At 37.3% G+C, this 17,192-nt stretch overlaps 1 protein-coding gene and 2 long non-coding RNA genes across 6 annotated transcripts; 2 read left to right on the top strand and 1 right to left on the bottom strand.

The window, feature by feature from the left end:
- The first annotated feature begins 2,564 nt into the window (after nt 1–2,564).
- LOC134874442 (uncharacterized) lies at nt 2,565–7,149 on the top strand. 2 transcript variants are annotated; one of them, XR_010167062.1, is made up of 3 exons: nt 2,565–2,655; nt 4,236–5,836; nt 6,193–7,149. It is a non-coding gene; the product is annotated as an uncharacterized LOC134874442 (long non-coding RNA). The 2 variants fall into 2 exon arrangements; XR_010167063.1 differs by having other exon boundaries at nt 2,572–2,655; nt 4,239–5,836.
- A 720-nt stretch (nt 7,150–7,869) lies between these two features.
- LOC134875054 (uncharacterized) lies at nt 7,870–9,945 on the top strand. The gene is made up of 2 exons (XR_010167161.1): nt 7,870–8,037; nt 8,554–9,945. It is a non-coding gene; the product is annotated as an uncharacterized LOC134875054 (long non-coding RNA).
- Nucleotides 9,934–16,270, bottom strand: anxa14 (annexin A14). Of its 3 annotated transcripts, XM_063899451.1 has the most exons (14): nt 16,166–16,184; nt 15,627–15,666; nt 15,120–15,355; nt 14,933–15,029; nt 14,707–14,795; nt 13,101–13,214; nt 12,919–13,009; nt 12,702–12,781; nt 11,615–11,653; nt 11,164–11,254; nt 10,956–11,051; nt 10,806–10,861; nt 10,272–10,379; nt 9,934–10,089 (listed from the first exon to the last, which is right to left on the bottom strand). In XM_063899451.1, the coding sequence occupies exons 4-14, from the start codon at nt 15,024–15,026 to the stop codon at nt 10,030–10,032; spliced, it is 918 nt and encodes a 305-aa protein (XP_063755521.1). In that variant the 5' UTR covers nt 15,027–15,029; nt 15,120–15,355; nt 15,627–15,666; nt 16,166–16,184; the 3' UTR covers nt 9,934–10,029. The 3 variants fall into 3 exon arrangements, with proteins under 3 accessions (XP_063755521.1, XP_063755520.1, XP_063755519.1); XM_063899450.1 differs by lacking the exon at nt 15,120–15,355 and having other exon boundaries at nt 14,707–14,789; nt 16,166–16,270; XM_063899449.1 differs by lacking the exon at nt 15,120–15,355 and having other exon boundaries at nt 16,166–16,269.
- Nucleotides 16,271–17,192: the final 922 nt, after the last annotated feature.

Genomic DNA, 17,192 nt, shown 5'->3' with positions numbered 1-17,192 from the left:
AGGCTCTCAAGTTTAGGTTAAATCGTTTTATTGTTTCCAAGAAAAATTATATATCTCTAATTGCACAAAGTTTTAATGTCCTCCATGGTTAGGTGGACACAACTAAGCAGTCTGCAAAAGACACTGGCAAGAACAGAAAAAATGAAAAGAATAAAACCCTACAAAACCGATTGCAATGTTGAAAGCTTCTCTGTGAAACTGCATCATTTTGTCTGTACCAAGGCTTTACAGCTCTGATCTGTTGGGAGGTTTATTTCTGCTTCCTTTCTTTTGTTTATGTACTTCACTATTTTCATAAAGGCTGTGTAAGTTAATTGAGGTGATTTAACTTAATAGTATCTTGAGGCAAATGTGCTTTGCAGAAAGGCATTAAAGACAGAAGTCACTGGAAGCCACTGATGACAAGGGAAAGCAAGGACAGTGAATAATCCATCAGTAGAACCTTTTCATGCATCCTATTTCAGTTTATGGTCTTTAAAACATTTTATGCTGTTCTTCTTTTTTTTTAAATCATCCATTGCAATAAACTGCACTCCTACTTCTTATGCATTCTTTCAGATTGTAGCTGAATTCCACCAAAGCAATGAACAATTACTTGAAGAAACCCATAACTCTGATTATCATACATAACATGCAATACAATAGAAGTCAAAAGCATATTAATCATCAGAACGAGACAAAGAACAATGACTTGATTCTGATCAAATCCTGTAAGAAGATAAACATCACCACAAATTAACTACACGGTAGCACTGATGACAGCATTCGCTTATCTGAAGGGGTATTTGAATATTTGATACAGGGAAGTAGCAGTACAGCGATAACACAACTGATAAAACATTACAAAGACGTGGCTCAGCTGTATATCAGAATATCCGTTACACTGACAGGTGTGTTTCCCTCTCTATCCTTCAGGTTGTGTGGCAGTGATCAGATTAAAGTGGGTTGTTGACCGAAGTAGTTGAAGGACTGAAAAAGTCAATTTTTAGGTTGCATTCGTGGACAATCAATTTTAATATTGAAGATCAACTAATGACACACAGAGTGTAAGAATTGTGTAACTTCACCTTAAACCTCTCTGTCACACCTTTCCTTCTTTCATCTTTAACCCAGTACCGTCAAAATGGAGGGGAATGGCTGTTTGCTTTTGGTAAAAATATATATGTTTATGTTTAATCGAGGTGAAACAAAGACCAAAATGTTATTCATGAACAAACGCGTTGAGGCTGTCAGTGCTCTGTTTCTCACAAAGTGATACGGTGCAACGTTAGCCTCAAGTATTTTTGTGCAAACTTGATATCAAAAACTAAACATCACAGGGGAACTCTCCCTTTCGGCTTTCTTCAGTTATCTAACATTGGCTGCTAGTCAACAGGCAAGGTTAAATGAGACATGCCTTATTCAACACATTTTTATCTGAATTATTTTAGGCAAGCAGGTTTAAATTCAAATGTATGAACAATGATTAATTTCCAGGGGTGGGAAGTAACTAAGTACATTTACTCAAGTACATTACTTAAGTACAATTTTGAGATACTTGTACTTTTCCATTATATGCTTAATTGTACTTTTACCCCACTACAATTTAGAGGTTAATTGTGTACTTCTACTCCACTACATTTATTTAATACATATAGTTTCTTTGCAGATGTATAATACTTTAGTTACATCTGGAGTAAATTCACAAGCTATCCTACACAAAGTCATTAAAACCAGCTTTGCTAACACTTTAATGCATCAATAATTACAATCAAAACATCTCATATGCATATTATTCTGAAATGGGTCAATCTGCAGAATGACTACTTTTACTTATGGTACTTTAAGTGTATTTTGATGCCAAAACGTTTGTACTTTTACTTGAGTAACATTATGAATGCAGGACTTTTACTTACTGCTCGACACAAGAAAATGGTTTGTATTACTAATAGTATATTAACGATTAACGAGTCGGTTGAATATTATTAGCTTATCATTAACAACATTGCAAACAATTGCTATACGAGCAGCGGTATTGAAACAAACAGAAGGTTTAGGGACTTGAAAACAAAATGAAACAGAATATAAAACATGAGGTAGGACCAATTCAAGCCCGACAAATGTTAACATAAGGTAATGTGGTAAAGTCATTCTTTTTGAGTTTGTTGCCTTTGAAATGTGAGTTTTTAAAATGTTTTCTTTATTTCAACCGTGTGGCACAAAGGATACACGTAACTCTTAAGGGCAAACCTTTATAACTATATGAAAAAACGACCTAAGCTGGGATAAATACATAGTGTTAAGGGTTGGACATGTTTTAATAGTTATATGCCCCAGCTTTAAAAACAAAATGTAAATCCATCTATAGTAATTTTGAATATCTGCTTTGATCAAATTCATTGTAAGATTTATTCTCATGCCCTACAGCATTTCACTTTACCTCGTTCAGTTTTAAAACTGCAAGGCAAAATGGAAAAGCTTCAGAGTCAAGTTCATAATAGTTTCTCTCTCTATGACGACTTACTGTTATCAGCATCAGCTATGGAAAGCTGGTAGGTATAAAAGGACAGATAAAAGGGGGGGGACTGTAAAACACACCTGAAGGCCGAGATGGAGAACACAAAGATGCTGGTCCTCTCCGCCTGTTTGAGCTCCATGTTGCAGTGCTGCATTCAGGTAAGGGACTCTTTGATGGAACTGATTTTGTGTCCACTTACAGACGGCTGTGATAGGCAGGGATGGCCTAACAGTTCTGCCTCAGATTGTTGACACTGTTTGGAAAGGGAATTCATGGGGATGTCAAGAACACCGCACAGCAGACCCTTTTTTTGTGTGATCAGTCAAATTAGCCAGAGGTGAATGCAACATGTAAATCCATCTCGAAGTCTACGCAAATGGAGGTAAATGGAAACACTGAAATTGATTTATTTTTTGTACAAAAAGACAAACTTTTTTTTTCTCCAGGATTCTATATTTAACTTGTGCAAAATATATTTCTCAGGCAAATTATCCGGTTCAGTTGATTTGGCTCTTGACTTATTTCATGTCTCTAATTCATCTTTAAAAAGTGCAAAGGTTATGAGGGTTAATCATTGACTTTGATTAACCTTTTGTACAAATTCCTCTGAGAACTCAGCCTTGACTTTTAGTGTTAAATTTCAAATGTTCCTCATCTACGTAATTATGACCAAGGAATGTATAAATCCTCCACTGCTATATGTCAGTGAAACTGAATAAATAAACCTACATTACTTTGCCAACCTCATTAATCCTTTTTTTATGCCAGAGGGAGCTTTTTGGAGTCAGCCACTGGAGTTATAGATTAACTGCATATTGGGAAAAATAAAGCATAGGTCTAGGCTACGGGGAGGAAAAACAACCAAGACACAGATGCAGATATACTATGTGCAGTGAATGGCAGAGATGTACTGCAGGGCTATTCAAACCATAGCACATGCAAATTGTGGTTAATCTCCTCTTGCAGCCACCTGGGGCAGGTTCTTGACCTTTCCACAGTGCAGAATCATTTGTCGTTGACACAGAGACACAGTGCTGAAGCTGCATGTATGTCATCGGCTGAAAGTAAAACACAGGCCGGAAAGAATAGCAGAAGTCATTGTTAATAGGGGAAAGATAAGTCAAGTGATAAGTGCTGTTACAATGCAGTCTTTTTGGTACTGTTATTAGAAGATTGTCATGCCTTTTTTGTATTGTCTGCTTCTGGAAACAATTTTTTAAGTTGTTAATTCACCCAAATTACCTGTTTACCATATCTACCATATGTTCAGATTTTATTTGCACAGACTTTTGCCTCTACCCTTGTGCAATGGAGGAATTTAATGTATTTTAGGGCTCATCAAAAAGTCAACACAAGCATGTAGTTTACTGGAACAGCTTAACATTTGCGGAAGAATTGAATGTGTAGTTCCATATCAATGTCACGGTTGTGCGATTTTAGACAGCTTTTAGTCAGGACAGGTTACCACACATTAGCCTAAGTAAAGACAATTTGTGGTTTTAGAGGAAGTCACATGCTCGAACTATAACCGATTTCCAGTTACCCTTAATACCATTCTTTTTATGAGATAAGTTTTTAACTTGTACCTTTTGTACTAAACATCTTCCCTTAAACTCATGACATGTCCCCCCCCCCCCCCCCCCCCCCCCCCCCCCCCCCGTATTATAAAATATAAAGTGACTCTGGATTTATCATATCTATGTATTATGCAATGCTAACTGTTGTTTTCTTTTGATAGCAGCAACTTATAACACCTTGTACCTCCTGCACTAATACAACAGTGACCGGCGACAACACCACCACACTGCCTGGTCACACCTCTGGTCTTGTTCTCTCCAACAACTTGTCAACAGCTATCACCCCAGCTTTCAACCACTCCAGCACTACCACCCCCACCACTTCATCACGGCAGCCCATAAATTCCTCTACAGCCATGCCACCGGCTCACACTTGCCATCATCACAGTTCAGCTGTGACATCAGCCTCTTTGTTCGGGCCCTGCAGCCATGTACTGGTGACCATTCTGATAGTGTTTGCATTGCACTAAAAATGTAAAACAAATCACAGATTCATCATTTCATCATTTCATTTCAACTCATTTTATTGGGTCTTTGTGTGATTGCCATTTATGTTTCATAATAATGCTGTTCAGTGCTCTGTTTACACTGTGCCTTTTCCCACTTTTGATCAAGAATGTTCCACACAATGTCAATAATTGGTGTATAACTCGACGCTTCAGATATGTTGCTAAAATTGCCAAATCTTGTGTTCATGTTTGCTATTTTTGATTAAAATTCTTTTTTATATTAGCATCTGGTATGAACATGATGGGAGTTTTTTGGGGAGCACTGGTCAATAAAACTAAACATGGTACTGTCCCAGCTGCCACTGTATTTGCATCTTGCTTTTAATATTAAGACCATAACCAATTGTGTTCAAACAACATCACAATGCAGGCTGCTCGTCTTGTGCTACATGTAAATGGCTGTTTTTGTTTTCTTATAACTCTGTTTTTGGGTCATTGAAAGACTGCATTTCAGTTTATCTGAAGATTTTTGCAAACTGATGTCTGTTAAAGTATGAGGATGACTTACACTGTGGCTCAGGTTAGTGAAGGTAAAATTGATTGATTGCATACCAAGATTGTTGTTTAAATGCAGGAAATGTATGAATTTGCACATTACCAAGGTCTGATATTATATGTTTATCATTGAACTTAATAAAGTAACAAATGTTTTCCTGAGCAATTTAAATAAAGAATTTGGTATATATTACTCTTCATTCAAGGTGAGGCTTTTATAGATATTATCTTCAAGTGCCTGTAGCCTTTTGGTCTGTGATTTGCTCACTTCTAGATTGATTCTACTGATAAATGTATTAAAAAAAAAAAAAAAAACGATATGAAAAGATACAAATCACTGCGGGTATTTAGATAAAGAAAGTGACAAGATATGTCTTACATCAATATCTTTGTCCTTTTCAACTGGCTCAGTGTGAGGTTTTGCATTTGTTGTCGATAGCTGGGGTGGAGACTAAGGGAAAGCATCCTGGAGGGAAAAAGGCATCAGGTGAAATCTGAATACCTTATAAAAGGCTACTCTCTGGTAAAACACTTCTTACAAAGCTCTCAGCAAGGATACACAAGTGTATGACCGGCCCTGGCCTTGAAAGGAAAGGAAAAGATAAACATTATACTAACTGTTAAAACAACAGCAAGGCTTTCAAAAGATATCTCCAGCTGTCTTTTTGTCCTTGAGAGGAAACCATCCCTTATCCAACATGAAGTACCTCGTCCTTGGGCTGTTTTCACTGACTCTGCTGGGATTCATCTGCACAGAGGTAAAAATACTTTTCACTGCCTGTAAAGCATAGATAGAGGGTAGAAGATGAGCCTGGAAAAAATTACATGTAAAAGAGGAAACTTATTTTCAGTTGAAAGATGAAACAGCACAATTTCTACAAAAAGAGAATAAATAAAACAAATTCACTCCACAACTTGTTTATCAAAGTGAAATGTCAAAAAAACGGTTCAATACTCTCCACCTGTGTTCCTCATTATCAATGCAATTGTGTCATTTGAATCAATTTGAAACAACATTTATAATAGACATATTAGGCTACTTAATATTGACTGCCCTGTTATATCTTAAATCTTTGTCTCCTTCTCTATCCTTAACTCACGCTTAAATGGGAAGTCTGGGAAGAATACGGAAACAATGGCAGTAAAAAAACCCTCCAATTCAACCCAGTCATTCAAAAACACCTCCAATTCAACCCAGTCATTCCAAAACAGCACCACTAACAACATTGACAGCAACGGCAACAACAACAACGACAACACCATGTCCACAATACCCTCTCTGGTTGGCAAGACTACAAGGAACGGACAGAACCTCTTCACGTCTGTCAGTCTGATGTTCGCATCATTTCTTCTTCACACTCTTTAGCAATGAGCTCCTTCGTGAGGCTCAGAGCTGGAGGGAGTCTTAGTCTACAATACTGCAGAAAAATCATTGCAAATCTGATCTTATTTTAGAAAATGTGCTACAGAGGATATATGATTTAAGTTGTGTGTGTTTAAAAAGATGGTGGAAAATGAGGTTAGGAAATGGTTAGCAAATCAAAGTCACATAGCCAGCTTATAAATTAACAAACAGATGTAAACTTTGACAGACTGTGGTTTAGATTTTGCACTCATATGTGATAGAAAGAGCCGATATGAAGTATAATAAATCATGAATCATAATAAGTCCAAACATGTTCATTTGATTTTAAGGATGATAGCTGCTTGATCTGCATTCAAGGGTGGCGTATCCTAAATCCAATTCACACTTTGTTATATTCAGTGGCATATTCAAATATCAATACCACACATTGTTTGGTAAAATGCCCTGAAGTTCACGATAGAAGCAACGCAGGTTGAATCTAGATCGCATGTGCAGTGACAAAGATTGTTTCACTATGTCATTCATTCATTCATTCAAGTGTGGTTCATGCTACCGGACTACTCCCAATGGAGGCTCCAGATGGTTTGATTTACTGTATGTTATCATTAGCAATGCATGTCTGCTGCAAACATGTAAAAGAAGTGTGATTTATGTACTGTAGATAGTTAGAAACATAAATAAAAAGAGAAAAACTGATAAAAACAACTAACTGTCACTGTCTCCCTCTGCAGGCTCAAATGATTTTGTCCAAAATGCGAAGGAGTTGTGGCTTTCGCAAATACTTTCACACATTTGAAAGAGTTGGCGAGATGATACCAGAACAAGTCTGTCGGCATTGTATGTGATGTACAGAGAATATTGGTACTGTCTTTGGGCAATAGCATGAAACGACATGAAAGCTATCGAGTACTGATTTCAGTCTCTCGGAGAGCAGATTTTGGGCCGGAAACATGAGATATTTAAACTTGACAATGACCTTATCCTGCAACCTAAGCTGTCACGCATGAGGAAATAATATTGTAACCTGTTTGTTGGTCAGTTAGTCAATTATACAGCAGGATGAGGAAGGAAAAATTCAAAAAATATTCTATGACTAGTTATCTCTATCTATCAATTGATTTCAACTGCAACAATAAATGTCTAATACATAAAGGTACATAAGGAAGTATATATAAAAGTGATACTAAACACACACGCATGCACGCACACACACACACACACACACACACACACACACACACACACACACACACACACACACACACACACACACACACACACACACACACACACACACACACACACACACACACACACACACACACACACACACCTCCTAAGCCAACTTCTTGGATAATGGTGTATTTCATAAATTCACACCTACCCCTCCTGATCTGTGATGCTGTTGTATAAAGGGTCAGCTGAGCAGAAGTACACCAGATTACAGTGGGTAACTTCACTGCACTATAAACCCTTCAGCCTGCCGTCCTTGGATCAGGACATTTTCAGCAACATTTCTGATACATCTTTGCCTCCTCTCCACTCTTCACCATGAAGATATTTTGCTTTCTGGCTCTGCTGACATTGTTAAAGGTAACATTTTTGATGTCAACATACTTCAATATGGCTGTAATTATATATATATATATATGTATATGTATATATACATGTACATATATATATATATATATACATATGTATATGTTTTGCACTTGCATTATGAATTAAAAGATATAACCAACAAATAAAACATACATTCAATCAAGATATAACTTAATAGATCTTGACTAGCCATTAAACATTTTCTATAATGTATTTTTAGCTGTAATAGCTTACAAGATAATTATTGTAATTGATTGATCATTAGGAGTTTCCGAGAAAAAGCAGGTCTTTAAGTTTTATTCTTTTTGGCATGTTTTGAGTGGTGATGGTATCAGATAAATGTACGCAAAAATCTTATAATGAAAAGAGAGCTAATGTCTGTTAATAACAGGACAAAAAAACTCGTTTAGAAACAGTAAAAAGCAAGTATGAAAGCATCGTTGCTACACAATGAACTGATTGAATGTTATTATTCATTTTATTTTTCTCCACTATATTTCAAATCAGGCTGAAGTTTTCTCTAACGGAAACACTACCACCGCTACGCCAACAAATACAACCAACTTCTCAACCACTTTTACAACTGTTGCCCCAAGTTCTACGACTAGTGGTGGGACCACAGCTACGCCAACAGCTACAACCAACTTCTCAACCACTTCTACAACTGTTGCCCCAATTTCTACGACTAGTGGTGGGACCACCGTAACACCAACAACTACAACCAAATCCTCAACCACTTCTACAACTGTTGCCCCAAGTTCTACGACTAGTGGTGGGACCACAGCTACGCCAACAACTACAACCAACTTCTCAACCACTTCTACAACTGTTGCCCCAAGTTCTACGACTAGTGGTTGGACCACCGTAACACCAACAACTACAACCAAATCCTCAACCACTTCTACAACTGTTGCCCCAAGTTCTACGACTAGTGGTGGGACCACAGCTACGCCAACAACTACAACCAACTTCTCAACCACTTCTACAACTGTTGCCCCAAGTTCTACGACTAGTGGTGGGACCACCGTAACACCAACAACTACAACCAAATCCTCAACCACTTTTACAACTGTTGCCCCAAGTTCTACGACTAGTGGTTGGAATACCTCTATGCCAACGAATCCAACCAACTCCTCAACAAATTCTCCTGTTACTGTTACCCCTAACATTTCTGTGACTGCTACAATCAACCCTACCAACACGAGAACAAGTTCCTCTCCAACCACCAGAGCAATCACAACAAAGACTTCAACAACACAAACCACCACCAACACAGGCAGTGGAGGCTCCGACGTCGAAGCCTCTCTGCTGTTTTCTGTTGTGCCATTGTTGCTCTACACAAATCTCACCTGAGGGATGTTAAGATTCTTGTTCCTTGTTTCTAAGTGTATAAAGGTGAGTTGTAATGAATGCTGCTCCACTGAATGACCAAGCAGGTTAACAATTAACATTTAATATAATGGATCTAAACTATATGTGGCCTTAACTAAGAAAATCATTGGAGGCTATTTGTCAAGGTGTGTTTAGTCTATGATTAGGAACTCCCTATTGAAATGTTTAGTCTGATGACAAGCATGAGAATAATATTAGACAGAGTAAGCAAAGTAAATATATTACTGGGTCTGTATTACCAAATGTATTAATTTGCTGTACTAAACATTAATTCTAAATTTATAACATTAACAAAAAAGAGAAAAATGGGTGCCATTGTGACTTTTTGAACACATTTTTATATGTTGATAAAACATTCAGGGTGAAAAGAGGTATTGAGGCAGATATACAGTACAAAGTAATAAAAGCAAATAACCAAACATAAAAAGAATAACATGTATACACCATTTAAAAAGCATAAGCAAAGCGTGCAATTAAATGAGATTCAATAAAGTCTTCTTTACATTACGTTTATTTTTACATTGCCTTGTACTGATTCAGGGGGAAAAACAACTATGTAAATGACATTCTAAAAAATGTAGTAGCTTGTGTTTAATCTTCAGATCGACAGATGGCCAGCAGAGCCTGTAGATGATCTCCTTTGAACTGTTTCTGTTGGAGAAACATCACACATGTAAGACATGACTATTCTTTTCATTTAATAACACAAAAACTTGACCTACATTTCAAAATGTCACTGTTCTGACTGAAATGTATAACTTGAGAACATTATCATGTCAAGTATTCAGGTCTTGTATTATAATGTGTAATACAGTGTAGTGTGTGGGACCCACCTGTAGAGCGGTGTAGAGGGACGTGCCTGTTAACTTGAGGTAGGCTGCTCTGATACACAGCAGATTTTCCTCAGAGTGAGACACCATTATCCTCTGCAATATTGGTGTCTGCAAGATGGAAATGTTTTCTGTGTGAACCTTTTGTGCGTTTTAATAATATTAGATTTGAAAGGATTTTTTTTTATTGTATAAAAGTGAATAAAAGGTCTGCCTTCAATGGGAGTGATCGTTTGACTTGATCTGAGGCAAAAATTAACTTTCATATATACAACGTAATTCATAAATGAAGTGTTTTTCAGAAATTAAAACATAAAAAGTGGTTGGGAACTAACAAACCCGTGTACTATATTGCATACAAGAAAACATTACCATTCTTTGTTTTTACGAGTATATAAATGGCTTTAAAAAAATGATATCATAAACAGTATTAATATTATATAAAGAAATGACAGAATGATTCATTCAGTGTGTGCAATAAAAAGGGCAATGATTAGTCACTTACAAAAGAGACAATTCATTATGAGGGCATTTTACCTTGGAGGTAGCTAGTCTCTTGGCGAGGTAGCCTTCAGGGCTTTGAATGCATTCTACTGTAATAACACAGATATAAAAAAAATGTGAGAAATCAGCATAGACATCATAGTCAGCACTAAATACCCAGAGAGTATCTCAAACTATATTTACCCAAAACTTTCAAACCCAGTCGAATGTCTCCTGAAAACTTTTTCTCCAGGGCTTGATCCACCATCTGCCCAATATCCAGCTCCAGCCCCATCAGCACTGTCAGTCACATACAAGGTCAGGGGAATGGACTCAACAGTTTCTTACATACAGAAACAAATGAACAAGAAAGTCACACTATAGGTTAGATATATGTATTCTACAGCCTCACCTTTATTAAGATGGTCTGCGTCTCGAGAGGTTAGTATGTCAATCCATGGTCCTGCATCTGCTTTTTTCCCATTCAGTGTGGCTGAGAGAGCCTGGAGGAATAAAACACAATCACAAATTGGGTAACATATCAGAATTCTGATGTAACATGTTACAACTACTACTATCTATTCAAAGACCACATGTTATATGTCAGTTTAGGAACCACATTTTCACAGGAAGCAAACGGCAGGTGTGATACTGAGTCAGAGTTCTAAGGAATGTAATCTTTAACACAGTAGGTTAGTGGTTTTGGTCCTGACCAAAATTAGTGATGATCTGGATAACTTGATTTAGATGACTGAGATGTTCACTCCCTAATCTCAGGTTCAGTAAAGTTATAATTGCTACTAGCTATCATAGTAAAGATAGACTCAAATATTTGTATATAAAAATATCATGGGAAAAATTACCTCAATATCTCTTTGAACCCCTCCAGCAAGCTCTTCTTTCTGTTGGGAGAGAAGTGAGAGCACATCTTTAACTTCTTTATAAGGGTAATATCTTAAATGATCCCACACAAAGTGCACACTTTCCTGCAGAAGAACCTGTCACAGATATCATTCCTTCTGTAAAACCACTAATATTTCATACCCAAGATTCATCATTAAAATGATATAAAAGGTGGGGGATCAACGCCCACTACTGAAGCCTTGGTGACTGTCACAACTAGTATCAAAGGGACAGTTGGGATTTTTTGACTGGGGGTTGTACAGTTGTATGAGGTATTTATCCAGAGACTGCATATTACCTACAGTAGAAGATGGTTGACACAGCCCAAATTTGGAGAAACACACAGGAAATAAAACATGAAAGCAAAGCAATATTGCAATGATGTTAACGGGAGGGAGAGCAAGATTTACTTTAGCCACCTCAAATGAATGGCCCACAAAGAAATCCATATCAGTGTTAGCTACGTATATTTAGAAGGCTTTCCCCAATTTACTGTACCATGGCGTGATACAGCAGCCTATGTCCCAAAAGAGAACTGAAACCATTATCAATGCTTTCACTCAAATGACCAGACTTCATCAAAAACAAAAAGTAGGAGATTACTGCTGTATCAAAAGTACTTTGTTGTATGTAGTTTTGTACTTTGCCAAATCTAGACTATAAGCAAAGTCTCATAGTGCAATCTACCGGATGGTCTGGAGGTTTTAAAGAGAGCATAGATGAATATAACAGCTTCTGGTCCCTGTCTGACGGGAGGGTAATACTGTTCAAATATACTCAATATAGCGTTAACTTAGACTCATAAGGATTTTTTGGATGGGACTTTCTTTTAAGTGTATGAAATATGTTTTGGTGCAGGTCCACAGCAGTACATTGCTTAGCTTCCTTGCGAAAACTCCTGTGTTTCTCTAAACTAGGGGTGTGCAGAATGCCATCTACTGACTATGGATAGGTATCGAAAACAACCCCAGCTCAAACAAAGAAAAGTATCCCAATGAAGGTTTTACGAAAAAATGAATGGTAAAATAAAAATAAAAATAGGATTACATTCAACAAAGCCATAAGAAGCTTGGCAAAGTCTCCACTGGATTCTCCTTTCAGTTCCTTATCCAGGTCCTTCTTATAAACTAAATAGGGAGCGAAAACAAACAATGTCACAGATACCAGGCAACCAGATATTATAGGAATAGGGATAAGGGTTTAAATGTCCATGATAATCAACCAACAACTTTAAGGGAAAAACTTTGAAAGACCTGTGACTTACTTTCTTTGTATGCAGCACTGATTTCTTGAAGCACCATCCCAGATCGTGTACAGAGGATCTCCAGTAGTGTTTCCTCATCTGTTCCTATACCCTGCATACATACCACCACCATGCTATTATTTTACCCTGGGATATGACAGGCAGGAAAAATATGTTAACACACACCAAAGAAAGCCACTCACCACCATGGCCTGTTGCAGGCAATAGGCCTCGTACTGCAGAGGAGGCATCAGCAGCTCCAGCAGGAGATCCTCAAGCTCTCCAGACAGAGCCTTCTTCAAAGCCGCTGCGAGGTCCTGAGACAGAGTCACAGTCAACACACATGCTTTCTCATTTCTTAGACACTTCTTCTTATGAATATCAATCTATCAGCTCAGACGAAAATAACTATAGGTTTCTGTAGGTCTTGCTATGCTATCGTAAGACTTTTAAAGGGATGTCCTTCATTTGAAATCTTACTTAAGTAGAAGTACACCAGTATTAGAATAAAACTGTATAATACATTTCTGGGCTATAATTAATGTGTGAGTTTTGAATTTTACATGTTGCATTAATAAAGCGAATCTGTAAAGTTGTCAACACTTAATCATTGGATAAAATTAAATTAAAAGTAAAATGTTGGTTGCCAAACTCTAGTAAAGAACTTTAAAGTAGAATAAAACATATACATATATACGTATACAGCTCCGGAAAAATTAAGAGACCACTCCAAATTGTTCTTAAATCTTTATCTCTACATGTATGGCAGCCATTTCAGTGTCTGTTGAATTCCAACACAGAGAAAAACTCTCAGTAGTTTATGGAATACAATTCAGTCAGACATCTCACGTGTTTTCATTAATATGTTTATTAGAAACAGTATATAGTTTGAGTTTGGCGTCTACGCTCGGGCCTCATCACTCCACATATTAACCTAGAACATTGAGTGATGATCAGATAACTAACCCCCGAGCCTACAGATGGAAGTTGGGGAGGAAGCAGGGGTGGTGGTGGGGCAGGCAAGCATCACCAATGTGAACGCAGCAGCAGCAGCGAGGTGAACACATTAGCAGCATGGAAATAGCAGTAGTAGTAGCAGCAGCAGCAGCAGCATTAGCGAGGCAGAGGTAGGCGGATCCAACAGCTTAAATAGAGCGCCGGATTAGGAGGCTATGTTTGGTTGGTTGCAAGAGTGACGAGGGGCGTTATGTGCGAATGTATCATTGGTACTCGAGTTGACTGCCTGAACTAACTCGCAGGCTTCGCCCCATTAAATAAAATAAAAAATCATTTAACTCAAAGACATACCTATAAATAATAAAACAAGAGAAAATGATAATGCTGAAGTGGTCTCTTAATTTATTCCGGAGCTGTATATATATATAATAAAATAGTCAAGTTTTATTATCTTAAAATGTTGTAACAATGTTGTTAGTAGATAAACATTGACACTCCAGCATCATATTCATCCTCTAACATCATCTGACATGACTTTATACCACTCCTTCTGTAAACAAGGGTGAGTTCCAATCCTTTAAAACCAGTTTACGTCATGTTTGTACAGCACACACTCGGAAGTGACAGATGGGCAAACACACACATTTGCAACAAACAGTCATTGCAACTCTCTATTTTTTTTGTATTGCATAACACACATTTTTGTGGATATTTCACTTTGGGAGGCTGCTGTGGATTTGAAAATTAAAACAACAAAAGTATGTTTTGAATTGTTCTGAACGTGTTTCTTTAGCCTATTTTGTCTTGTTACATTTCTTATTCTATGTGTTGTCAGGCTCTTTGTTTCCTTACCTTTTGTGTCAATTCCTCAAAGGCCTTGGCAATCTCTTGTCTCTGAGCGTTGGTCCGATTGGTCAGGATTCTGACCAGAGTCCCTGCATCTGAGGAAGGAACAACATGTATGGATACTAATATTTAATGATGGGGAGAGGCATTATATGAGGCAAAAGAAAAGTAGAATTGCTTACAGCTTTTATGATCAACCAATTCAGAGCAATTGTTCAAATCAATACCGTACCTTTCTTTTCCAACGATTTCTGGATCTCCATGGCATCCACGTCAGAGTGGAAATTGGAGAAGGGTCGCACCGTTCCAAGGGTGCCCCAGCACATATCCTGTATGGTAGGGATAGTAGAAATTGAAACTTAAATTAAGGGAATAAATGCAATGATCAATGAAAAGAAAGATTGAGCACAAATCCTGACGTTGGATATTGATTCTGTCTGGTTCGCTGTTGTAGTTTAATAGGAGGTCATCAGGAAACAAAGTGGAATGTGTGACAGGAAGCTATGTAGGTGTCAGCAGAAGATGAGCAAAGACAAGTCTTGTATCTTTACTCATCTTCTGCTGAGCAGAATTTCAAATATTCTATAGTCCTGCTCTGAGGAGTGCAGGTGTGTGGGGGTGAATGAGGGTGGTGTTAGGGTTGACAGCAGAAGTGCTACAGGAAACACAATGAAAGATTGCATTTTAATTTATTCATTATTTCATAACATTTTACATTATTACCTAGCCAAAAACATGATGAACTCATTCCAGCATTCCAATAAACATGTTATGTGCATAGTGACTTTTGTAGATAACGTTAAAAAGTATGCAGATAATCAGAGAAGTGTGGACAGCTGATTTCATCATCTGGAAAAGAGGCATCTTGGCAAACAGAGTCTAAATGCAAAGGCAGAAAAAGATAAAGGAAGAACAAGTCTACTTACATAACATTGGAAATACTCGGGGTCCATGGCTGTGTTTTAACTGCAAGAAAGAATGTGAGTAAGTTGGTCCATTCAGTACAAATACAGAAATATGCAGACAGTTACACACACATGGACAAAGTGTAAAAGGCATCCAATGTGATGGTGTCGATAGAAGGAGGTGTACAATTGAAATAACCACATTCTGAGTTTGATTTTTTTTTTTTTTCACTGAATCTCTTTATGACAATTTATTCATGACTTATTCAAACAAAACTGAACAAATAATTCTGTACTGGTATAAAATAACTGACAAGCCTTCACAAACAGCTTACAGGAAGAATAAAACACAATCACAAATTGGGTAACATATCAGAATTCTGATGTAACATGTTACAACTACTACTATCTATGCAAAGACCACATGTAGTAGGTCAGTTTAGGAACCACATTTTCACAGGAAGCAAACGGCAGGTGAGATACTGAGTCAGAGTTCTAAGGAATGTAATCTTTTTTCTTATAAGAAAAGAACATTTTTCTTATAATGTTATTTTCCTTACCTGTAACAGGATATAGTGGCAGCTGTAGAAAGGTAAGAATGAAGTGGAGTCTTTATTTTACAACCTCCTGTAATCAGTTCTGTATCAGCGTCCCACCCTCACTGTGCCACACCTACTGCAGTAACCAACCTGACTGTAGATCCGACAGCTGACCAATCACTGCTCAGTTTATTACAGCTGTGTCAACACTATTGTTCTCTAGAAATACTGAGACAGCCCACCTCTAAAATACTGACATTCCTTTCAGAGAAGGGATCCAGTTAGTCAGGTTTGTTTACAGCTTGCCTTTGTTGTGAAATGACCACTACCTGTAGTTCTTGTGGCAGATTCATAAATAAAATTAAAAAAAGTATTGTTGTTTTAGGCTATATAATTAACACTTGCAATGAAGAATGTTTGGTTTTGAGGTTTCTAAAGTACAGAACAGCTTTACTATTTTGCAGCTGAAATACAAACCCACCGGACAACATGCCTGACAGTGAGTGAGGGGTGTACTCTGGTTTCAGGGTAAAACAATAATTCCTAAGACTGGTGTGCTCATTAATAATCTGTCTTTATGATAATGTATTTTGGTTCTGAAACTTTAAAACTGAATTGTGTTTCGAAGAAAACAAAGGTCTTTTTAGTACCAGTAGTTTTGGTTGTTACTGACAACAATCTAAAACTCCAAAAAGCTTATTTACCCTTTTCCCTCAGTCATGAAAGAGGGTCAAGAGTGTAAGAGTCTAAGACAGGCATATCATGTTCACTTTCAAACTCAACAGGTACAAATTATAGGATATATAAGTTACAGAAAAATCAAGTAGAACGCCGCTAGTTTGTAAGGTAATGTTTAACAGAGAAAAACTACTTTAGCATGACAAAACCATTAAAAAGGTGTTTTCCTTGTATCACTTCAATCTCTCCAATTCCTGTGCTGCTTCACTTAAACCTGCCGAAACATGACACCTGTGTGAATATTACAAACTGATGATCAACAGAAACCTCCTCCGCCTTTTGGAAATAAAAACTTAAAGTATGATGTGCT

This window comes from Eleginops maclovinus, chromosome 13 (genome assembly GCF_036324505.1).
Source record: "Eleginops maclovinus isolate JMC-PN-2008 ecotype Puerto Natales chromosome 13, JC_Emac_rtc_rv5, whole genome shotgun sequence".
NCBI classification, from domain to species: Eukaryota; Metazoa; Chordata; class Actinopteri; order Perciformes; family Eleginopidae; genus Eleginops; species Eleginops maclovinus.
This window is presented reverse-complemented; position numbering and strand designations above follow the sequence as displayed.